The 25,376-nt window shown below is 37.8% G+C and overlaps 1 protein-coding gene and 1 pseudogene across 6 annotated transcripts; one reads left to right on the top strand and one right to left on the bottom strand.

Moving 5' to 3' along the window:
- Window positions 1-2,568: 2,568 nt before the first annotated feature.
- C8H5orf22 (chromosome 8 C5orf22 homolog) lies at window positions 2,569-25,310 on the bottom strand. 6 transcript variants are annotated; one of them, XM_081523921.1, is made up of 10 exons: window positions 25,151-25,310; window positions 22,685-22,830; window positions 19,760-19,909; window positions 16,855-17,284; window positions 14,652-14,714; window positions 14,074-14,195; window positions 10,497-10,563; window positions 7,935-8,074; window positions 4,344-4,511; window positions 2,569-4,250 (listed from the first exon to the last, which is right to left on the bottom strand). In XM_081523921.1, exons 1-9 carry the CDS (start codon window positions 25,229-25,231, stop codon window positions 4,379-4,381), a joined length of 1,332 nt encoding a protein of 443 aa, XP_081380047.1. In that variant the 5' UTR covers window positions 25,232-25,310; the 3' UTR covers window positions 2,569-4,250; window positions 4,344-4,378. The 6 variants fall into 6 exon arrangements, with proteins under 6 accessions (XP_081380047.1, XP_081380046.1, XP_081380051.1 ...); XM_081523920.1 differs by having other exon boundaries at window positions 2,569-4,511; XM_081523925.1 differs by lacking the exon at window positions 25,151-25,310 and adding an exon at window positions 24,272-24,323 and having other exon boundaries at window positions 2,569-4,511.
- Window positions 10,224-10,359, top strand: LOC145519211 (U2 spliceosomal RNA; annotated as a pseudogene).
- Window positions 25,311-25,376: the final 66 nt, after the last annotated feature.

A 25,376-nucleotide genomic window follows, 5' to 3' on the forward strand; every position in this document is an offset into this window, starting at 1 on the left:
TTCATATATGGCCTTTACTAGTTGAAGTAGGTTCCTTCTATGCCTATTTTGAAGTGTTTTTCTCATAAATGGATGCTGAACTTTGTTGAAGGCTTTTTCTTCATCTATTGAGATGATCATATGGTTTTTATCTTTCAATTTATTAATATGGTATATCATGCTGATTGACTTGTGTATATTGAAGAATCTTTGCATCCCTGGAATAAACCTGACTTGAATATGGTGTATGAGCTTTTTAATGTGTTGTTCAATTCTGTTTGCTAGAATTTTGTTGAGGATTTTTGCATCTATGTTCATCAGTGATATTGACCTGTAACGAACTACATGGATTTTTATGTCATGTTGACACCAGCATTGTGGAACATGGTTATCAGGTTTATCTATAAGGCAACAGATCACAAAGCTGGAAAACTGACATGACTGCCTTTCCTTTGTTTATAACTAAGTTATTCTATGGACACAATCATTATAGACTACAGGTATTATCTTGTAGTTCTTTTGGGCTCAGGTGTTTAACACACCCAATCCTCGGTAAATGTTTGTTCCTGTATCAATAACTGTATTTGTTCAATTTGCTCTCAAAGACAGCATGCTTACAAGCAGATAAGAGGCATTCCCTGTTTCTCTAATGATTCCACTTCCCTTAACCTTCCACAAGTGGAGGCTGCTCTGTCAAAAGGCTGAGGCCCAGAGGAAGGGAATGCTTGTGGATGGTTTAGAAACGACAGTGAACTGCTTGGAGATACTCTATTCCCACCTCCCTGTCATGTCCTGGTTGGTTCATGAGGGGCTTTGTGGCTGGACATCACCTATAAATAAATAAGCAATGTCAAAAGTGACTCTATGAAGGTAACTTATAAGTGGCTGGGGGTAGCAACTTCCATTGTCTCCATCACAGTTTTCACCCCACAGATTCTAGCTTTATCTACCAGCAGCAGGAGGAGTAGGGTAGAGAGAGACTACAGCAGGCTTTTATATCCCAGACCCTCTTAACTGCACAAGTTTTACAATTATGAATAAATGGATGCTTGCACCAATTCAAGACAAGAGTTTTAAGTATCTCTGCTTAAAGCCCTCTGTTACTTTTCCTCATGGGCAAGGACCTGCCTTCTTTGAATAAAGAAAGTGAAATTCCACTCTTCACAGGAATACAGTGGAAGCTAACGTGGGGTTTAAAAAGACCAGGGTTTAGGAGGCATGAGAAGAGCAGTTGAGACCCTGAATAGCCCTCACAGAATACTCTAAGTAGGACTGGATTTGCAAATGAAAGCCAATGTTTGCTGAATGGTTTTTGTGCTAAGGGCTTTATACGTGTTATTTCTCACAATATCACTGTAAAGGGGAAGCTGAGGCTGAGGTCACACAGCTAGAAGAAGCAGGCACTGGAGCCAGGCAGACACCCTCAGAAGCTCACACTCCTACCACAATGCTCTTTTTCAGTCACGACACCTCTTGTCTTGACCTTGGCATGATTCACATCAACTAGGGTGGTAAGGCTTCTGAACAGTGCTGATGCCTGATCACTCGGCTTCAGAGATCTGCTTGTTGGTGAAGGCTGTCTGAAGTTACAGACATGGTGGGAATGCTGGAGCTGGAAGCTGGCTGCCTAGTCAAAAAGGGTCTTTGACGGAAGTGAAACTGTACAGCCTCAACCTTTGAAATGGGCTCTTGCTTCTGAATCACAGGAACTGAACTCACAAGATACTAATGTACAGAATGCCAGCTTACTAGTCTATAATGATAAGCTACACCCTTCCAGTGAGTGCCCAGAGTGTTCACTGTTCAGAGAACTCTCTCCTAAGAATTACAGTCCACAGAAACCTTTGTAGTCACTCTAACTTCATTTGTTGAACTCAAATGAGAATAAAGGAAAAGAAGGCACTGATGTTTGGAATTCCATGAGGGCAGCTAGATTTACAAAACCACAGAGGTGGTCCAGGACCAATTAGTTCACAAACAAGCATTTCAAGAAGAGTGCTGCAATGCAGGACGACCAGGTGGTACAGTATAGTCCCATAGTACGTATTTTCACACATGATCCTCAGGTATCTTGAGCATTTCTGAAAGATGTCTAACAAAAATTTCCTAAGTTTTATGAAAGTGCTTTCTATTAAATTTGGTAAATGAGAAATCTTATACTAAGAAATATACTATAAACTATTTGCAGTGTGATGCATATACTGTCAGCAATCTGGGGCCACTTATTACTAAAATGAAGATTTGGAGAGAACATCATATAGAGTGAAGGCCTTTGACTAAGAGTTTCTCGGGAGCCTAGAAGACAAAGATAAGACGTCTACAAAAAAAATTTCCAGATTAAAAAATTTTCCCCCTAGATACTGGGAAGTATATACTTGTCAGTTACCAAAGTTATGGCCTAATCTAACATTTGAGTCACATTTTTCAAAAAAGCTGCTCAAAATCCCATGCTCGAGTGATATTCGTACATAATTCAAAGCACCGTACTGTGGTATTCCTCATTGGTACTTAGAATAGAAATGATGGATGTCTTGATAAACTAAGTACCTTCCTATCTGAAATGTGCAGAGATATAATTTACTAAGTTGGTTCCACTTAACAAGTAGGAACTGAATTTTATTCTTCAAAGAGAATTACAGAGCATGAGAACAATGTGAATGTTCTTAAAAAGGAAACTGATGCCCTTTCATTCTACCCGAGTTAAAAACAATGATGAACCTCATCTGAGTTCATGGGACCCATAATAAATGACTACTAAACCAGACTTACAAGATCAATGCTAGGAACACCCCAAGACCAAATACGATTAATTAGTTCTATAGTTTGGTTTTAAATCTTTAAAACCTTAACACATTTTAAAATTTATTTTAGCAGGCAAAATAATTTACTTATAAAAGCAACCTCACTTACAGAACTGTAATAAAATTTTTTCAACACTGAAAAATAAATAGCACTTTTTGCAATTCTGATTTTACAGGGAAATTACACTTTCTGGCATACAATGTTCTATCAAAATGGAAGGCTAAATCACTTTGCTTTGTTTTTTACAACAGAAATAAGCACTTATATTTATCAGTCTTGGGAAATCAACTTAGGGACAAGAAAGGTTGCTGTAAAATACAATCATTGGAAAAAGGGGATCTGGTGCCATCTACTGAGTGGCAATGGCAGTGTGACCTTGGACATTAGCCATCAAGTTAGGAAACACTATAATTTCAGCTACATGCAACTCAACAGAAACATCTGTGCAAATCCTGAAAGATATGTGCAAAAATGGAAACAACTGCTGTGCTAAAAGTGAGGACTGGATGGGTTTTTTTCTTTAAATGACATCCTACCTTTTAAAGGAAACCAAGTAGGCAGTTAAAAAATGATTACTGAACATGAGGAATACTGAAGAGAGGAAGACTTTGGCAAATTATGTAAACGAAAAGTTTCATGATCAAGAGTAGCTTAGGTAGGCTCTCTTACTCATGGAGAGGCTGGTGGAAGGCAGTTACATCCTTGGGTATTTATGATATCAGAATCAAGGACTTAAGCTTTTCCCTATTTACATAAAAAGCTGGTTTATTTGAAAAAATTATCAACCAAGACTGCCAATAAAGTGGCACTTAGGGACTATAAGGACTCCCATACTCACCATCTGGAGGAATAAAAAACCTGGGGGATTTTATTGATTAGCAAAGAAAAGTTACTTTTTGTTTGATTGAATTTACTCAAATAGACCTCCTTAATACCAACAATGTTGAGAGCATTCCGTAAGAGCTGGGCCAGAATCCTAAATCCTGGAAATATTCATGGACTAGCAATTTATTTACTTTTTTTGGTAGTAGCTTTTGAGAATGTTACCTTCCTGTAAGGCCAGGATGCCCTGAGTACTAATAGTACACCTAAACATGTTTGTGGTTCTCCTTTCCTTCATAACATGTCTCACAATCCTTAATTTGTTTCTTAGCTGTCCACCAGGAGGGCAGAGGCCTTGTCTATTCTGTTTGTAACCATATAATCAGCACTAAATTATGACCAGCACATGACTGTGCTCAAAAAATGTCAGTTGGCTGAATGAATGAATAAATGAATGAATCTCATATAGTCCAACCGACCTAAGGAGAAGAGGGGAAAAGAGGAAAAACCCGTCACAAAAGTGAGGATGACAGCGATGGACAGGAAGAAAGATGAGCATCAGATCCATTATTTGGGGGTAAGCTTGATGCCAAAAAATTCTGCCATCATTCAACAACTGGTGATATCTGTTTGGCGATTCAAAATACCTGAAAAATTTTAAATGGAAAGTTATTCAATAATATTAAGGTATTCTCTGGAAGACTCATTTGAAAATAAGTTAATAAAAACCCTGTTACTACATCAAGCTGTAACAGGAGCCTAGTGCTGTGATGCTTCAAGATGCAGTGGACTCTGCTGAATACACCAGGTGAACGTCTAGAGTCCCATAGAGGGAGCGTAGCACACTGAGGACTTTTTCTTGAATGGTTTCAACTTGCTCAGAAGGACAGTAATCATCCAGACTTGACCTGGAATCGAGAAGAGAAAGAAAAAGGAAAGAAAAGAAAAATATATATAAGTAGAATGAGATCACACTGGGCAGTGAGGAAAAGCCTGCGTGTGTTGAATTCAATGTAAAGTAGAAATGAAGCTGTATTGGATTCTGGAATAATAATAGTTGAAAGCTACTAAACTTTTACTATGTCAGGCGCATTACATGAATTATGTTCTTTAACCTTCTCAGCAACTCTATGAAATAGATACCTTTACCATCCCTTTAAAGGAGTCAAACAGAGTAAGATTAACCTGCATGGGTCACATACTGGTATGTGCTGGTGATGGGATTCAACATCATAAAGCACATCTCCAAAGCCTCAGTGCTTAATACTAGGCTGTTGTTTCCATGAGAGGGAGATGTTGATTGGCAACACTGGCGCTAAGTATATTAGTGACTGGGCATCACGTTTCACGTTCTTTTATTATGTGTACAAACATGATAGAAATTATGAGGGTAGAGGCTTTCCAACTGATAAAAGGGTTTTGCCCCTATAAATTTACAAGATCATCCAAAATGAAATGTGTGGATGTGCTGGTGTTTGGATTAGTCTCCTAGGTAGTATTAAGGAGGAAAGAGCAAAGAGGTATGGGGCAGGAATCTCTATTTTGTCTTTCTAGAATCACTGACTACAATTTGGGTGGCACCAGCCAGTAACAATGTTGCTGACAATTTTAGCTGGGTTAGTATCTAAAATGATTTTATCAGTGCCTCCTGGTTCTGGACTGGGGTGAGGAAAGCCATTGGAAATTCCACTAGATTGGAAAATGACATGGAAATCTTTATAGCAGGAAATGAAATTAGTTATCTAGCCTACTCCTTATTACAAGTATTTTAGACCTAAAGAAATAATCTGTAAGACTTCTGATGAACTCATTTCATTCTATGGTGATTAGGCTATATCTGAGACTTGATGTAAACATGTAACCCATGATAAATGACACAGAGTAATTTTAAATTATTAAATACTGTCTAACATATATATATGGATAAAGACCTTGAAGAAAGCATGATATGTAAAAGCTTAATTTATTAGCCTTAACAAATAAGGGACACTCCAATGCTTTCACACAGATTTCTGGCTTCTTGAAAACAGTATTAGAGTAGCTCTTGATTGGAGCAACCCCCAGGAGGGAGTTTTGGAAATCTGCAGGTACATTTTTGTCACAGTAACAATTAAGAGAGAGGGTCTGCATATTGTGAGTGTTTGCAATATGTAGGATACTACTGCAATATGAATATGAATATGAATATGAATTGTCCTGTGTCCTGCAGTTTCCAAAGTCATGGAGCACTTAACTAAGTGAAAAATTTGGTTGTAATTTTTTGAGCCTATTTTTAATAGTCTTCTACAAATAGTCTGCTGTATTTTTGAAATGGATTAAACTAAATTTTCCAGGAATCCAGATACTCTGTGAACTGAAGGAAGATTAGACTTTAAGTTCAGAACTTTATCAAGAGCTTGCTGCGACTAGAATAACCATGTTACTATAGCAGTGCTGTTCACGGTATTTGGGCAACACAACTCGCTGGGTCTGTCCGCATTTTTAACTGTTACATTTAGTGACTCTTTTAAAAGATCCTAGTTTGGTGTGGCGTTTTAATATGTATTATTTTATCATCAATTACTCTTTCTGATTTTTTTGGTGTGTGTATATATTTAATACATATTTAAATTATATGTGTAGGTAGGTTATTGCTATAAGCTAAATGTTTATGTGCCCCCCAAATTCCTGTGTTGAAATCTAATTCCAATGTGATTATATTTGGAGGTGGGGGGGTCTTCAGAAGGTGATCAGGTCAGAGGGTGGAGTCCTCATGAATGAGGTTAATACCTTTATTAAAGAGACCCCAGAGAGCATCATTACCCCTTCCTTCTATGTTAGGTTACAGAGAGAAGACGGCTGTCTATGAATCAGGAAGCAGGTCCTCACCAGACAGTGAATCTGCTGATACTCTCATCTTGGACTTCCTAGTCTACAGGACTGTGAGAAATAGATATCTGTTGTTTATAAGCTACTTGGTCTAGGGTATTTTTGTTATTGCAGCCGGAACAGACTAAGACAATTACATCATCTACACATTGTATATGCTATCTAAATATATTTAAATTATGTGTGTATGTGAAAGAAAGAAAGTGAGTCGCTCAGTTGTGTCCAACTCTTTGCAACCCCATGGACTGTATGGTACATGGAGTTCTCTAGCCCAGAATACTGGAGTAGCCTTTCCTTTCTCCATGGGATCTTCCCAATCCAGGGATCGTACCCAGGTCTCCAGCATTGCAGGCGGATTCTTCACCAGCTGAGCCACAAGGGAAGCCCCAGAATACTGGAGTGGGTATCCTATCACTTCTCCAGCAGATCTTCCTGACCCAGGAATAAAACTGGGTCTCCTGCATTGCAGGAGGATTGTTTACCAACTGAGCTATCAGGGAAGCCCTATGTGTATGCAGATTAGATTATTTATGAATTCATTCAGAATGGTAAGTGAAGTGAAGTCGCTCAGTCGTGTCCGACTCTTTGCGACCCATGGACTGTAGCCCAGAGAGTCACAAAAAACTTGTCATAAAATATGTAAATATAACTTGCCCGAATATTTAAAGTATTATTTTAGAAACAGTTCCATGCAGAATGAGTCCAAAGATTAACACAGAAATTTTTATTAAACTTCTGTAACTATTCAGCACATTTATACATTCAAATTTAAAACATGGCCGCAGCTAAATATTTATCTGTAGGACACAGATACGGGAATTTCTTATGTTCAACTGAATAACATCACCAACTTCAAAGTTAGATAACAGGAACTGTATGCTGTTTGCCAGCCACCACTAATAGGAAAGAGAAAGTATTAACACTTGAATAATTTTGAGCTGAGTAGGTAAAAGGTTGTTAAGAACTATTGTATTAGTAATCATTAGATTCATCTATGGAGACTTAATTTCCTACTGCCACTGTAACAAATCACTACAAACTTAGTGACTTAAAGTAAAACAAATTCATCATCTTATACTTCTGTTGGAGGTCAAAGTCCTAAAACAAAGGTGCTGGCAGGGCTGTATTTCTTCTCTAGGCTCTAGGGAAAGAATTTGCTTCCCTGCCTCTCCAGCCAGCTTCCAGAGGCTGCCTGCACTCTTCAGTTCAAACCCCATCTTCAAAGTCCACAGTCTAGCATCCTCCATTCTCCAATTCTGACCTTCCTGTCTTCCTCCTATTAAGACCTTTGTGATTACACTGGGCTCACCCAGATAATCCAGGATAATCTCTTCATTTTCAAGATTCTTAAGTTAACGATATCTGCAAAGTCCCTTTTGCCATATAAGGCACCATATACATAAGTGCTGGAGATTAGGACATGGACATATTTGGTGGGCCATTATTCAAGCTACTACACTTACCTTGCAATTGTCACTAGAGTAGGTTTTGGTAAATTTTTTAGAACATTATACAAAGACTGAATAAGATGTTCAATTTCTTGTTCTGTGCTGATATGGTGAGGAAGTTCTGAATAATCACAAGTTAGACCAGCCTGGTGAACCTGAAAATAAGACAATTAAAAATTACATGGTAATGTTGTTGTCGTCTTTAGAAGACTCATTAACCATTAATGGCATTGCTGACTAAATTTTCAGTATTTTTGTGGATTAGGACTGCTTTTTCCTTAACAGTTTCCATGTCACAGAAGTTATCTATTCTCTGATGTTTTGGAAGAACTGGCCTGTATACCTGTTTGGGCCTCATGCCTTTTCTAGGAACAATTTTTAAATTTATTTTATGATTGTAGATTCACTCAGTTTGTCTCTACTTGAGTCTATTTTGACAATTCACATTTTCTATCAAATTATTCATTTTACCTAGAGTCTAAAAACTGATTTAAGTCTATACATAGTATTCTCACATTTCTTTTCTTTCAAGAAATTATTTTACTTTTTAAATACATGCAACGAGTACTACATTTAAAGCTTCAAGAGGATACAAGGCGAAAGTCTTTCTCCTACCTTACTGAACCTACTGTTTCGAGTTTCTTGTGTATGCTTTATGTATAACCATATATACTGATATACATGTGTTTTAAATGTAAATGACTGGTGTTTCAGTCTTAGCACTAAACTAAATATGCCTGAGAGCAAGAAATGACCCACAGGCTGACATTTTGTAGCCTCTGCTTCAAAGTTTTAAAAACTGGAATTCATATATATTATAGTTTTGCCTAGGGTACATAAGTGCAAAGCATGGAAGAAACCCACTAATTTACTATATTATTGGAGACTCTGGATACACATCAAAGATTTAACTGGCAATGATTGGTCAATACACTAAAAAGAGAGACTCTGCATATCCTTTTCTACTAAAATGATCAAAACACTTAGTATTCTAATCCTACAGCTATGAGTACATTGCATCTGGCTACATAATCTGCTACCCGGCCTATGCCATCCTTTTCCTCAACAAGCAATGTACAAAACTCTTGCCCACTCACCAGAAAATTCAGATGCAAAGTAATGACTAAAGTAGACCTGAATGAAGATACTTTCAATAATATCATATGAGCTCAAAGCACTTTTAAATCCTAAGAGCCTTCTATCATTTTTAATATTTGCCATTAAAAAAAAAAGGGTGAGCCTTGAGTTAGCTCTGATTTAACCAAAGAGTCTTTTGCTGGTATTTTCTTTCTCTTTTTTTTTTTTATAAATTTATTTACTTTAGTTGGGGGCTAATTACTTTACAATATTGTAATAGTTTTTGCCATACATTGACATGAATCAGCCATGGGTTTACATGTGTTCCCCTTCCTGGACCCCCCACCCACCTCCCTCCCCATCCCATCCCTCTGGGTCATCCCATTGCCCCGGCCCTGAGCCCTTGTCTCATGCATCGAACATGGAATGGTGTTCTCTTTCACATATGATAATATACATGTTTCAATGCTATTCTCCCAGAACGTCCCACCCTCACCTTCTCCCTCAGAGTCCATAAAATTGTTCTATGCATCTGTGTCTCTTATTCTGTCTCGCATATAGGGTTATCGTTACCATCTTTCAAATTCCATATATATGCATTAGTATACTGTATTGCTGTTTTTCTTTCTGGCTTACTTCACTCTGTATAATGGGCTCCAGTTTCATCCATCTCAGTAGAACCGATTCAAATGTATTTTTTTTAATGGCTGAGTAATATCTTACAAAACTAGCATTAAATCAATACATAAACTTCAGTTCAAATAAGGTGGTTTGATTATATACCACAACTAAATAAAACACTAAAGTAAAACCACCATTTGTTAAATAAACACTAGAAGTAAAAGCAGCAGAACTGGTGGTCTCAGCTCTGGCACAAAATTTGAGAAAAGGGGACCTGAATTTCCAATGGGAAAATTTACACTCAGATATTGCAAAATGATACAAAAATAAAGAAATTACCATTAAGGGCATCTTCTTTTGAAACAGCATTCAGATTTGCTGTGCAAATGAAGTTATACAGCTAATATAGTTAAGCTGTACTGACCACAATGCCTTCTTTTGTCTGTTTGGTTTTTTTAATCAGAAAAGTTTTCAGAGAGGAAAGAAAGAAGTGTGAAAGGAGTATAAAAATGAATGAACAAAGAATGAGCAAATTTAGAAATTGTATACTTTCTTGTCTCTGGCAAGGGGATATCTGATCATAGACAAAACTAAAAAGTCCACAGCATCACTTCTTGGCCTTTTGGCTAAGATCAAGTGTAAAAAGTCAACAGCACTTTTACTTCATACATAAAATTAGCAAAAGCATGTTTTTCCTGGAAAGCTTTTCCAGTATTCGGGCTTCTAAAAAGTATATACTTTTTCCACAAAAAAAATGTTCATTCATACTTTCCAGGAACACAAATAAAAGTGAATCACTTTAACAGAGGGCGCATTTTTCTAGCCACAAAAAATGCTTTTCTTAAAGGGTCACATTTATACTTCAATATAAACATTTACCATTTCATAGTCTGGTGCTTCCATCCGTTTTTTCAAACTCTGTACCAGTGGAATTAGTGATCCCATTCTGGAAAAAAGCACCCCTCAATTAAACATTACACCACCTCAACTAAAATGACAGTAGCAACTGATACATTATCCTTAAAATTTACCATTAACAATATGTTTTATATGTTTTGGAAATGAGAGATAAGAGTTGTTCAAATATCATCTTAAAATATTAAGAAATAAATGTTCCCTGCTGTTTTCTTAAAAGATTACAGATTGTATTAAAGATTGAAAATTAGCTCTCAAGAAACCAAGATTTTCCTCTTTAAAAATGAAAGTTCTACTATGACTTTAAAAATTATTTTGATCAGCAGTAAAACTAAGTGCCTTTAGCATACTGTGATGAAAAAAGATAGTTTCCCAAAAGTTGAGAAAAAAATTCAGGACATATTTATTGACATTTATTTATAACTGGTAAAGTTCTATACCATTTGATATAATAACAATGGTGCTTTTAAGTTACTTAATATAGGTGGAACTCTTTGGAAGCCTTGATTAATTAATGTTTCGAGTATTTTAATGCCTCCTTTACCAATACCCACTCATCTGCCGGGAGGGAAAAAGTAAACAAAAACGGAGGTATGGAGGCCTGTCTACCCACTGATCCTGTTACTTCTTCCTTCTTATTAACAACACTTTCTGGGGTTCTGGACCCTAGTCACCCACCTCTTCTACTTCCTTAGGAACAGTGAAGACTCGTTCATGCTGAGGATCTGACACTTTTGGGGGCATGCTAAGTTTGGGGAGACTTTTCTTGCTCTCTTACTTTTCCTTTGTTTTTTCTTCATGTCTGTGACAGAACTGTCTACAGGTGGTGAAGAGCTAAGTGTTCTCAGCAGATGGGTGGGTTTCAGTGGAAGGTGGCTCCACCTGTGGGCTAGATTCAGGATTCTAAAGTTGTCTATTTTGTTTGATTTAAGCTTAAGTTTGGCTTTAGACTTCACAAAATCACAAAATAGTAGGTACTCTTCAGTATTTCTGGGGAGAATCATGTTCTGAGACTTATTTCTATCTTTCCCTCTTCCAACATAATTTCAAAGAGCGGGGAATCATTTTTAGATCTAGTTCCCTCTACTAAAGAGAAAAAACTAACTTATGTTCAAGTGCCTAGTTAGTAGTTACTAATATGATTAATACTGTGATGGTTTATTCTTCCATACCACTGCTTTCCTTAATGACAATAAAGTTCTATGATATTTATATTTCAGAGATGTTTCTGAACATTTTATTTTAAAGTGAAAATTGCACTGAATATTTTGAATAGGTAATACACATAGCTCAGATCATGAACTCCTTATTGCCAAATTCAGACTTAAATTGAAGAAAGTAAGGAAAACCACTAGACCATTCAGGTATGACCTAAATCAAATCCCTTATGATTATACATTGGAAGTGAGAAATAGATTTAAGGAACTAGATCTGATAGCCTGATGAACTATGGATAGAGGTTTGTGACACTGTACAGGAGACAGGGATCAAGACCATTCCCATGGAAAAGAAATGCAAAAAAGCAAAATGGCTGTCTGAGGAGGGCTTACAAATAGCTGTGAAAAGAAGAGAGGCGAAAAGCAAAGGAGAAAAGGAAAGATACTCCCATTGAATGCAGAGTTCCAAAGAATAGCAAGGAGAGATAAGAAAGCCTTCCTCAGCGATCAATGCAAAGAAATAGAGGAAAACAAGAGAATGGAAAGACTGGAGATCTCTTCAAGAAAATTAAAGATACCAAGGAAACATTTCATGCAACGATGGGATCGATAAAGGACAGAAATGGTATGGACCTAACAGAAGCAAAAGATATTAAGAAGAGATGGCAAGAATACACGGAAGAACTGTGCAAAAAAAATCTTCACGAACCAGATAATCACGATAGTGTGATCACTCACCTAGAGCTAGACATCCTGGAATGTGAAGCCAAGTGGGCCTTAGAAAGCATCACTATGAACAAAGCTAGTGGAGGTGATGGAATTCCAGTTCAGCTATTTCAAATCCTCAAAGATGATGCTCTGAAAGTGCTGCACTCAACATGTCAGCAAATATGGAAAACTCAGCAGTGGCCACAGGACTGAAAAAGGTCAGTTTTCATTCCAATCCCAAAGAAAGGCAATGCCAAAGAATGCTCAAACCACCGCACAATTGCACTCATCTCACACGCTTGTAAAGTAATGCTCAAAATTCTTCAAGCCAGGCTTCAGCAATATGTGAACCGTGAACTTCCAGATGTTCAAGCTGGTTTTAGAAAAGGCAGAGGAACCAGAGATCAAATTGCCAATATCCGCTGGATCATCGAAAAAGCAAGAGAGTTCCAGAAAAACATCTATTTCTGCTTTATTGATTATGCCAAAGCCTTTGACTGTGTGGATCACAATAAACTGTAGAAAATTCTGAAAGAGATGGGAATACTAGACCACCTGACCTGTCTCTTGAGAAACCTGTATGAAGGTCAGGAAGCAACAGTTAGAACTGGACATGGAACAACAGACTGGTTCCAAATAGGAAAAGGAGTGCGTCAAGGCTGTATATTGTCACCCTGCTTATTTAACTTATATGCAGAGTACACCATGAGGAACGCTGGGCTGGAAGAAGCACAAGCTGGAATTAAGATTGCTGGGAGAAATATCAATAACCTCAGAGATGCAGATGACACCACTCTTATGGCAGAAAGTGAAGAAGAACTAAAAAGCCTCTTGATGAAAGTGAGAGAAGAGTGAAAAAGTTGGCTTAAAGCTCAACATTCAGGAAACTAAGATCATGGCATCTGGTCCCACCACTTCATGGGAAATAGATGGAGAAACAGTGGAAACAGTGTCAGACTTTATTTTTGGGGGCTCCAAAATCACTGCAGATGGTGACTGCAGCCATGAAATTAAAAGACGCTTACACCTTGGAAGGAAATTTATGACCAACCTAGAGAGCATATTAAAAAGCAGAGACATTATTTTGCCAACAAAGGTCCGTCTAGTCAAGGCTATGGTTTTTCCAGTAGTTATGTATGGATGTGAGAGTTGGACTGTGAAGAAAGCTGAGCGCTGAAGAATCGATGCTTCTGAACTGTAGTGTTGGAGAAGACTCTTGAGAGTCCCCTGGACTGCAAGGAGATCCAACCAGTCCATCCTAAAGGAGATCGGTCCTGGGTGTATATTGGAAGGACTGATGTTGAAGCTGAAGCTCCGATACTTTGGCCACCTCATGCGAAGAGCTGACTCATTGGAAAAGACCCCGATGCTGGGATGGATTGGGGGCAGGAGGAGAAGGGGACGACAGAGGATGAGATGGCTGGATGGCATCACCAACTCTATGGACATGAGTTTGGGTAAACTCCAGGAGTTTGTGATGGACAGGGAGGCCTGGCGTGCTGTGATTCATGGGGTCACAAAGAGTTGGACACAACTGAGCAACTGAACTGAACTGAACTGAATACATATAGCAAAAGATACGAATTTTTAAAAAGCAATTTATCTAGCAAATTTAGCAATATATCTAGGGCTAAAATACAGTAGAGTTGAAGAAAAAAAATATTTGAGAGTCTTACCCAGGATTTGAAGCCCATTTCTGTACAGTTTCTTCATCATCGCCATCACACAAATCAGCAAAAGCAGCTTCTAAATCTTCTAATTGATGAATTCGATTATCAACACAATCAACCAAATCTTCCTTGAAGCATATTGAAAAGCTGAGATTATATAGTTACTCTTTCAAAAAATAAGTGAAATCCCATTACAATGAAAATTTCAATTCAATCAGTTAACACATGATCTTCAAGTACTAACCGTGGGTTTCCTCAAGAAACACATATCAAGATTTGGGGCCATTGTTTGAGAGTATTCTAATATCATGTAAGATATTATTAGCTATGTGATAGATTATTGTTGTTGTTTAGTCACCAAGTTGTGTCCAGCTCTTTTGCAACCCCCTGGACTGTAGCCAGCCAGGTTTCTCTGTCCATGGGATTTCCCAGGCAAGAATACTGGAGTGGGCTGCCATTCCCTTCTCCAGGAGATCCTGTGGACCCAGGGATCAAACCTGTGTCTCCTGCACTGGCAGGCAGATTCTCCACCACTGAGCCACCAGGGAAGCCCTTTAGACAAGCCCAAAAGAAAAGAAGGATACCTCTGTCAGGTTGCTTCCAGGTTTTTTAAATTGGTACAGCTCTTGTAAGATTTTGTACTCCTCCTGGAAAACAAAACAAAGAATCCACATAGTAGAAAAAAGATTAATTTTTCAATGATATACTTAAAGTAAAAAATGACAGTGATACAAGAATATCTTAGACAATCATTTAAAGGTAAGTCTGGGAAATCAGGGAATAATATAATTCATTATTTCATTGTAAATATTATCCCTTCTTTAGGGTAACTATTCATCTGGGCATGATAACAATGTATAAAAATTAATTATGGAAGAAGACTTGATGGCTAATAGGTGATGAATGAAAATATTTCTAACACTGTTCTACTCTATAAATGGATACATCCTAGCATCTAAAACAGATTTTAGCTATGTATAGGAAATATAATCACTTCTCAGCCTTTTGGCTAAGATCAAGTGTATAGGAAATATATGTATCTTTGTAACAACAAAACTTTCCACTTTCACTTTGCGGTCCATTCCCTAGCCACAGGAGAGAATGCTAGAGTACAAACAGATACAATGGCAGGATTTTGCAGAAGAATGTCTGTCCTCATTTAGCGAAGCTAGGCAGCCCCATTAGAGGTGGGTCTATCTGGCCCCAGTAATCCTATTTAGGAGCATTGTCAGGAAGGGTCTATAGGTAAGATCTAAAATTCCTTAAGCACAGTGCTGTGCACTATCCTCATATAACAATTCTATGATTGGGTATGATTATTATTTTGATTTTATACTTGAAGAAACCATGGATCTGAAAGGTTAAGTAACTTTTCCAAGATCATGCAGCTAATAAGCAGTACAAGTAACAAACAGAACTTAAATCTTTCTGACTTCCAAACATGTTCTTTAAAAAAAATAGCTATTACATTATAAAGCATATGCTCTTTTCAAAAAGTTCTACAGCACCAAAGAGTATAAAGGACACAAAATTCCCACTTTCCCAGGTTTCCTTATAGCCCTGGAAAAGAAGTAACTGCCATTAAGTCACTTATGTAACCTTTTAGAAATTCCCATTACAAATATTTGGTGAGTATACTTGTAGGATAAATTCATAAAGTCAGGTTTTTTAGCTTCCAGGTATGCCCATTCTCATGTTTTCTAAACATCTCTAAAGTCATTTTATAATTCTAAATGCTGGAACTTATAGTTACTGGTATATTCACAACAGCAGGAAAGAAACAGAGGGCAATTTTTCTCTCTTATTTGCAAGTTGGGAGGGCACTCAAGGTCCCCCTACTCTTGCTCCAGATTACACTACAGTCGACCTCTGAACAACATGGGTTTGAACTACACAGGACCACTTATACATGGATATTTTTCAGTATAGAGGAAAAGATTTTGGAGATTCGCAACAATTTGAAAAAAAATCTGCAGACCAACTGTACAGCCTAGAAATATTGAAAAAATTAAGAAAAAGTTAGGTATGTCATGAATGAATAAAATGTATGTAGATACTAACCTATCCTTATAGGCATAAGATGAATGATATTTAATATAAAATTAATAATATGTTAGTTTTCCTATTGCTTTATAACTTTGCTTTCAAAGAATTACCTTTTAAAGAATCCATGCCTCTCTAATTGGAGAAACGGCATGTCAACTTATCACAGGTAAGTGGTATTGAAAAATATATAACAACATTTCCATTACTGCATTACAAATATGACTATAATATGCTATAAAATTTTTATAATGATTCATTCATTAGTATACAGGCTAGGCTACCGTGAAGTAATTGTATTGATTATATTAGGTTACCTAAAGCAATCAATCACATTGCTGCTTCCTCGTTATCAATGTATGAATTATAACTGTAAATAAATGACTTTATCACATCTTTTCATCTTTGACATCTGGTGTTAGTAATATATGTAGCAGTGTTTTATATCATATAAGACATATTGATATAGGTTCATCTTTAAACACAACATAAATGTATAGTATTGATAAATACAGTACAGTACTGTAAATGTATTTTCCTTATGATTTTCTTAAACTTTTCTCTACCTTACTTTATTATAAGAATATAGTATATGATACATATAATACACAAAATATGTGTTAATTTACTGTTTACATGATCAGTAAGGCTCTGGTCATCAGCAAGCTATCAGTAGTTATATTTGGGGGAAGTCAAAAGTTATATCTGGATTTTGATTGCACATTTTTAAAACACCTCATTTACCTGAGGGAACATTTCTTTGAAGGGATTCTTGACTGAAAAAAAATCTAAGTCAATATCTAAAACAAATGCATCCCTTTTCTCCAAAATTTCCAGAATCTCTCCAGTGCTAACTGCTGTCTGGCATTCCTGGCTTTCAGAAGAACATGAACATGATGGTTGTAGACAAGTGTGGTCTCTTCTCTGTGTCACTGTGTCCTTTTCCAGTCCTTCTGAACAAGAGTCACCATTAGTAGAGGCAGTGTTCTCTGAGTCCTCCAGGGCTAGCTTTGGCTTCTTAGCAGAAGACACTGCATCATTTTCTCCTTGACTGTGACAGAGTTTATAAGGTTTTACCATAATTACATCCAACTGTAAAGGTTTTGGGTTCTCCAGCAGGTCTTCAGTTACATAAAGACCATCACTTAGGAAGTAATGATCTGTACTTGTAACCCTGGATTAGAGGAAAAAAATTACTTTCAAGACAAGTGGACAAATTAGCCGGCAACATATAGAACTTCAGAAATACAAAAAAGGACATATTTGACAAAAACTGAGAGCTGTCTCTAATAGTTTCTGGAAACAGGGTTCTCCAATTGCTAGCTAGGCACACAACTGCCCAAAGACTGTATTTTGTAGTCTATTGTGCAGCTAGGTGGCTCAGATGGTAAAGAATCTGCCTGCAACGTGGGAGACCCGGGTTCGATCCCTGGGTCTGGGTTTGATCCCCTGGAGTAGGAAACGGCAACCCACTCCAGTATTCTTGCTTGGAAAATTCCATGGACAGTATAGTCCATGGGGTCGCAAAGAGTTGGGCACAACTGAAGCAACTGAGCACGCACTCAGGTATCATGCAGCTAGGTGTGGCCAGCTGACTCAGTTCTGCCCAAAAGTCGTGAGTGGAAGAGAAGCGTAGAGAGCCTTGCTCTCCCCTTCCCAGTGACTGGCATGTGAATGTGGTAGCAGCAAACCCCACTTGGACTCTGAGTTCAGAGGCCACACTCTAGAGAAGGTGGAGCAAAAAGATAGAAATTATTTGGGGTTTAACTGTAGGGCTGCCATATTGGCCCTGGACTGCACATGGTAAACTCTAATTGGAGAAAAGAAATGAAAGATCCTGTTTAGCCAGTGCTTTAGATTTCTGTCATACCAGCTGGAACTCCATCTAAAAAATCACTTGAGAGAAAAATTATACCTGGAAATAATATCTCTTGGTAGAAACTCCCCCTGACATATTTCAAAGCTTTATTAAATTTTATATAACTGCAATATTTTACTATGTAAAGCAACTTAAAAAAATCTTGTGCAGCACTTCACAAGTTACAGATTTTTGATTTTAGACATATCAGCATGTTCTTAGCTTTTCAACTGTATTATGCCTTGGTAAGTACTTTGAACAGTGACACCAAATGGTTCTTCCAGGGGTAGGACCTATCCAATTTAAAATGATGGTATTAATATTTATTTCTCATCCACCCCTCTTCAGTATATACAGCCTTATATTTAAAAAGATATAACTTTCTACAAAGAAATTAACAACATAATAAAACCAATATCCAAGCTTATTAATAACTGTACCACCCTAAGATTCCCAGGTGGCGCTAGTGGTAAAGAACACGCCTGCCAATGCAGGAGCCATAAGACACATGGGTTCGATCCCTGAGTCGGAAGGATCCCCTGGAGGAGGGCATGGCAACCCACTCCAGTATTCTTGTCTGGAGAATCCCATGGACAGAGGAGCCTGGTGGGCTACAGTCCATAGGGTTGCAATGAGTTGGACATGACCAAAGTGACTTAGCACGCATGCACCACCCTAAGAAAGATAAATGCTGTATCCACCAACCTAAATGGGTATTTTCCTTTAATAAGAAATATTTTACTTTGTTCATATCTGTATACACACAAACATACATCTCAGGCTGCATACCTACGTGTGTGTCTCTTCCATAAATTTTTACTTGCAGGATTAACTAAAATCATGATAATCAACATCATCCTAATATTATTATTACACATTGAGTTTCAAATGTCTGTTTCAGATTGCTGAGATTTGACTTTGCAGAAACCTGCTACAGGTTAAATAAGGCCTATTCACTGAAGTATTCAATAAAAACCCTAACACTATTTCATATAAGCCAGTATTATGTTTAACTTTTATTATCAATATCATTAAGAATAAATCAGAAATAAAAAGTATCATTTTCATTGAGAAAGACTGCATTTCATTTTCAATGTATTACCATTTCGTCCTATTATCCTCCAGGTTCAAGAAGTTATGATTCCACTGCTTAAAACATTTACTCCATAACAAGAGAATTTAGAAAGCCAAGAACATTCTGGTATTTCTAAAGATATTACAGTATCACAAGATATACAAAACACTGGTTAAACAGCTTACACAACAGAAATAGTTGTGCATATAACTCAAGTCAAAGGATGCTGTTATTTAATTTAAATAATTATTGAAAGCTAATCATATTGATAAAATTAAAACCCTGAATCGACTTTTAAGCCATTGAATTTATTAAAAAAAAATCAAAGTGAGATAATTTTGCTTTTTCAATGCTAATTGTTAAATTCAGCTGACAACACTTACATTGGAAGGAAATACTAAAATGTGTTATTAATACATTTCTATAAGGTACACCAATTATTTAATGGAGTTAGTTATCAACAGAGCCAGGGTTACAGAGGATGAAGATCATTTTATTCAAAAATCAACTTGACCAGCTACAAAATACAAACAGTGTGTGAAAGAGATCAAGAGACTGGAAAACTTGTTCCTGGTGTTTCGAGAACTCTTTCTGGAAAAGTTGAGGGCTAATCTGACCTCAATTGTGTGTAGAGATACTTATAAGTTATTACAGGGATTCCAAAACGAGATAGAAGTATCCACTCCCTTTCCTACACATGAATATGAGAAAATTACCTGATTGTTGTGGTAGAAGTGTCTTTGCCTACTAAAAAGTGATGCCTGCCCTCTCTGATTTGCTGAGCCCATGTGGGATGAAGCCATATAACATGAGAAAAATGGCCAGCATAAACTGCAGGCATAATCCAATTCTCAATACTTAATTCTCTGGAAAAGAAACAGAGAGGAAGCATAAAAACAATTAGTGAGTGGGTTTTTCCAAATGTAATTTCATTCATAAGAATATTTTAAGATAGCAGGTTTCAAAGTGTGGTCCAAGGGCCCTTGCAGGGCTTCCTGGACCTTTTCACTGTGAACACTAGACCAAAACTGTTTTCCTAATAACAGCAAGGCATTATTTCCCTTTTTCATTGTCTTGACATATATGCTGATAGTACAAAACAATGGAGGTTGATGTTCTAAGATTAATCAAGGCAAAGGCAACAAACTCTACTAGCTGTCACTGTACCAGTACCCCACACTCCCATCCAGTTTTGCATGAGAATGTCTTTCATGATTTTATTAAATCTTAATCCTGAGTATACATTTTAAAATAATCTGTGTGGCAAAACAGGAAGTACACAGAAAGCATTTCTGCAATATACTTGGAAGTACCGTGGTTGTCTCAAGGGAAAGCACTTGTAATTGAATTGAAAGCTGAACACAATTTTCTTACGATGAAGACTGACTGATAAACCACAATTGATCAGGCTTGAATGTGAATTGCTGGATTCTACACTTCAACTAAGTTTTAAGGCATGAACATTTGTGAAGTATTGGTATAGTATTAAAGAATATTCACAATTAAGTGGGCTTCCCTGGTGGCTCAGATGGTAAAGAATCTGACTGCAATTCGGAAGTCCTAGGTTCAAACCCTGGGATGGGAAGATCCCCTGGAGGAGGGCATGGCAGCTCACTCCAGTACTCTTGCCTGGAGAATCCCCATGAACAGAGGAGCTTGGCAGGCTACAGTCCACGGGGTCACAAAGAGTTGGACACGACTGATCAACTAAACACACACAATAGCTGGAAAAGCTATCAAAATAATTCTCAATTTTCTTCATATACTTCCACCAAAACAATATATGACAATAGACTGAATGCAGAATCTTGGGTATTCAGCTGTCTTCTACAAAGGCAAGTATTAAAAAAATCTGCAAACTATGGCTGATTAATGTTGAGGTTTGACAGAAAGTAATGAAATTCTGTAAACCAATTATCCTTCAATTAGAAAACAAATAAATTAAAACAAATTATAAAAAAAAACCTGCAAAAAAAAAAAAAAAAACCTGCAAAAATTTAAATATTGTTACCCTTTTAATTTTTTTTGCTTTAGAAAATATGTCTTTCATAAAAATATTTATGCTAACATATAAAGGTCTATTATATTGAAACGAATTAACATTTTAAAAAATATTTATTTTTATTTATTTATTTATTGTTTATTTAGTTGCAGCATGTGGAATTTTACTTGCAGCATGTAGGATTTAGTTTCCTGACCAGGGATCAAACTTGAGCCCCCTGCATTGGGAGTTCAAAGTCTTAGCCACTGGATCACCAGGCAAGTCCCATGAAATGAATTAATATTTTAGATATCTCAGTTTTAATTTCAAATATGGTAAATATCACTAAATATAACCCACATAAAAAAAAAAATCTCAAGAATTTTTAAGGGTATATAGAAATCCTGAGATTAAAAGTTTTAAAACTATTATTCTATGACTAACTGTATAGTTATCATAACTGCTTCATAATTTTTTTCAATTTATAAAATATAAAACCTCTAAATATAAAAGAGAGTAAGGACAATGGTAGAGTTACCCCATTTCTTTAGAGATGAGTGTTCTGAACCAGTTTTAGAGTCAACTAAAAGAAAGGTAGTAGGTTAAAATTAATTCACACAAGCATCTATATTTTTAATTTTATAACAGGAGAATAACTGCTATGTAACTTTTTAGTTTGTATCAGTAGGCTACACTGTAATAAATATATAAGTAAAAAGACAATGACAGGATTTCAGGGAACTTTATCATTGAAGAGCACTTGGTAAGTCACCATTCACTGACTATGGTTTTATATAATGGAAAATCAATAGGATTTGTGACCTGAAAATAAAATACATTGGGAGGTTGGAGGGATTCAATACTGGAAGAAAGGATACACAAATTAAAGATGTGTTGCACATATGATTATTGAACTATAAGTTCAAGACACATTTTCCTGTGCCTCCATATCAGACTTTTAAAGGGGAGAAGAGAACTGGCTCAGATAATTTCTAAAGTCTTCTACTTTTAAAATTCTATATTCTAAAGCAAAGGTTGGCAAACACTGGTTGGGGCACCTGTTTTTCCAAATAAAGTTTTATTGGAACACAGCCACTGACACTTGTTTTCGTGGTGCTTACAGTTGTGTTCATACTACAAGGGCAAAAATACATAGCTGCAACAGAGACCACATGGTCAGCAAGCCTAAAATATTTACTATCTGGGGAAGGAAGGAGAGGGTGAGATGTATGGAGAGAGTAGCGTGGAAACTTACATTACCATACATAAAATAGAGAGCCGATGGGAATTTGCTGTATAACTCAGGGAACTCAAACAGGGGCTCTGTGATAATCTAGAGGGGGGGATTGGGAGGGAGATAGGATGGAGGTTCAAGAGGGAGGGGACATACGCATACCTATGGCTGATTCATGCTGATGTTTGGCAGAAACTAACAAAATTCTGTAAAGCAATTATCCTTCAATTAAAAAATAAATTTAAAAATATTTACTATCTGGATTGTTGAGAAAGTTTGTCCATACTTGTTTTAAATAAAATAAAAAAGGCCAAACAAAAGCAAAACTCACGAGCTTAGCAAAAACTATTTCTTTTAACTGCTTATCATCTATTGCAAAGTGTATTTCAGACACACAAAAAGGTCATTAACAAAGTCACATATTACCCGAAAAGCGTTTCCTTATCAAATACAGTGTCAGCTGGCATATCCACAGGAATAAGGAGGTCTGGATGTGAATCAAAATGCACAAAACTTATATTACTTGCAGGAAGATGCTTTGAGCCAATGGCCCGATATATATAGGGCAGCACCTGTAAAAGACACATGCATATATTCAGAATTGGCACTGAAATCACGACTATATACTCAACTGCAGGCTGAAAAACAATGCTAAACTACAAAAAGTTTGAAGCACACCCAAGCTGTGAAGAAAAAAAGCAAGAGAGTTCCAGAAAAACATCTGCTTTATTGACTACACCACAGCCTTTGACTGTGTGGATCACAACAAACTGTGGAAAATTCTTCAAGAGAGGGGAATATCAGACCACCTGACCTGCCTCCTGAGAAATCTGTATGTAGGTCAAGAAGCAACAGTTAGAACTAGATATGGAACGACGGACTCATTCCAAATTGGCAAAGGAGTACGTCAAGGCTGTATACTGTCACCCTGATTTAACTTCTATGCAGAATACATCATGTGAAATGCCGGCTGGATGAAGCACAAGCTGGAATCAAGATTGCTGGGAGAAATATCAATAACCTCAGATATGCAGATGACACCACTTTTATGGCAGAAAGTGAAGAACTAAAGAACCTCTTGATAAAAGTGAAAGAGGAGAGTGAAAAAGCTGGCTTAAAACTTAATATTTAAAAAACGAGGATTATGGAATCCGGTCCCATTACTTCATGGCAAATAGATGGGGAAACAATGGAAACGGTGACAAACTTTATTTTCTTAGGCTCCAAAATCACTGCAGATGGTGGCTGCAGCCATGAAACCAAAAGACGCTTGCTTCTTCGAAGAAAAGATATGGCCAACCTAGACAGCATATTAAAAACCAGAGACATTACTTTGCCAACAAAAGTCCATCTAGTCAAAGCTATGGTTTTTTCAGTAGTCATGTATGGATGTGAGACTTGGACCATAAAGAAAACTGAGGGCTGAAGAACTGGTGCTTTTGAACTGTGGTGTTGGAGAAGACTCTTGAGAGTCCCTTGGACTGCAAGGAGATCCAATCAGTCAATCCTAATGGAAATCACTCCTGAATATTCATTGGAAGAACTGATGCTGAAGCTGAAACTCCAATACTTGGGTCACCTGATGCGAAGAACTGACTCATTGGAAAAGACCCTGATGCTGGGAAGACTGAAGGCAGGAGGAGAAGCAGACGACAGAAGATGAGATGGTTGGATGGCATCACCAACCCAACAGACATGAGTTTGAGTAAGCTCTGGGAGTTGGTGATGGACAGGGAAGCCTGGTGTGCTGCAGCCCATGGGGTCGCAAAGAGCCGAATGCGACTGAACTGAAGTTGTGAAGTAGGAAAATACGAAATTTGTTATTGCAGATGGTTTAGACAATCAGCTCAAGCTTTTTTTCCTCAGAACTTCCGACTGACATCTCTGAAAACTTTAATGGGCATCTCTTGTTGGCACGTTACCCCCATTATAAATTCAAAAACAATGTGAGAAAACAAACAAGCTCTGTTACTCAGGAAAAAAAAGAAAAAAGAACTCCTGGTTAATACACACTCTGGCGTAAAAGATGTGTTCAAGCTACCCTGGGTCTTTGCGTCTTTCTCACACCTTTTGGATGCTGGTTGCTGGGCTAGGTCCTCTGTAAGGTTCTTTGTTCTGTTCCAGTCTCTAGAGTTCTAAGTTAAGATTGAATTTGAAAGCACCACCTACCCCATGCTTGCCCTCAGACCCATGCACACTATCTCTAGGTCCTGAGAAACCAAATTTCCTTCCTATTCTCTTTATTCATCCGCAAATCTGGACTCGGCCTCTTCCTTTTTAACATCCACAGAATTCCTAAGGATTATTAAATTGATCAAAAACAGAAAGTCTTCGATCACGGGATTCTCGCAGGCTTCAAGAAATCTAGATGTGTGCACCTTTTTAACTAAAGTAGCACTACTACAAAAACAGAAAAATATCTTTATAGCGCCGTGTTAAAAGATTCATGCACACACCACTCACACGATAATATTAACGGCTCTGAGAGCTACTCTGTACCCATTTCACAGATGACAGTGCATATTCTCAACAGAAGCCTCCCACCGACACAACAGAAATGTGAAGGAGAGGCCGGGAGACAGCAGGAAGCCTTAATTATGAGCAGGTTAAGGACTCGAGGCCCTGCAGTTATGACTGCCCGCGTTCGAATCCCGAAGCCACTAGCTGTCGGCCGTGGGATTTTGGGCAAACCGCGAGGGTTCAGTGAGTTGCCGGACTCGTAGTAAGCGCCGCATAAACATCGGCGCCTATTCTTCCAAGCTCGCCATCCTGGTGTTTTCCCCACAGCAATGCAACTCGCTCGGATTCTGGTTCTCTCTCTGGCCTCCAGGTTCCGCGGCCTTCTCAGTCCTCGCGCGACCCTGCCCCAGCGCCCGTCACCCGCCCGCTCACCTCCTGATGATCCTCCACCACCCACACCGGGAGCTCAGGATAGCGCCGGAGCCGGGCGCGCTGTCCCCCGGATTCACTCATGTTTTCGCGCGCGTGAGAGTCCCAAAAAGCCGGAGCCGAGGTTCCCTCAGGAGCCGGAGCTGCGACCAGCCTCCTCTCCGGGAAGTAAACGCGCGCTCACCCGGTTGTGGTTTCGGATTGGAGGAGGTAAGGGGCAGGAGGCGGG

This window comes from Giraffa tippelskirchi, chromosome 8 (genome assembly GCF_054371585.1).
Source record: "Giraffa tippelskirchi isolate mGirTip1 chromosome 8, T2T-mGirTip1v1.2.pri, whole genome shotgun sequence".
NCBI lineage: Eukaryota > Metazoa > Chordata > Mammalia > Artiodactyla > Giraffidae > Giraffa > Giraffa tippelskirchi.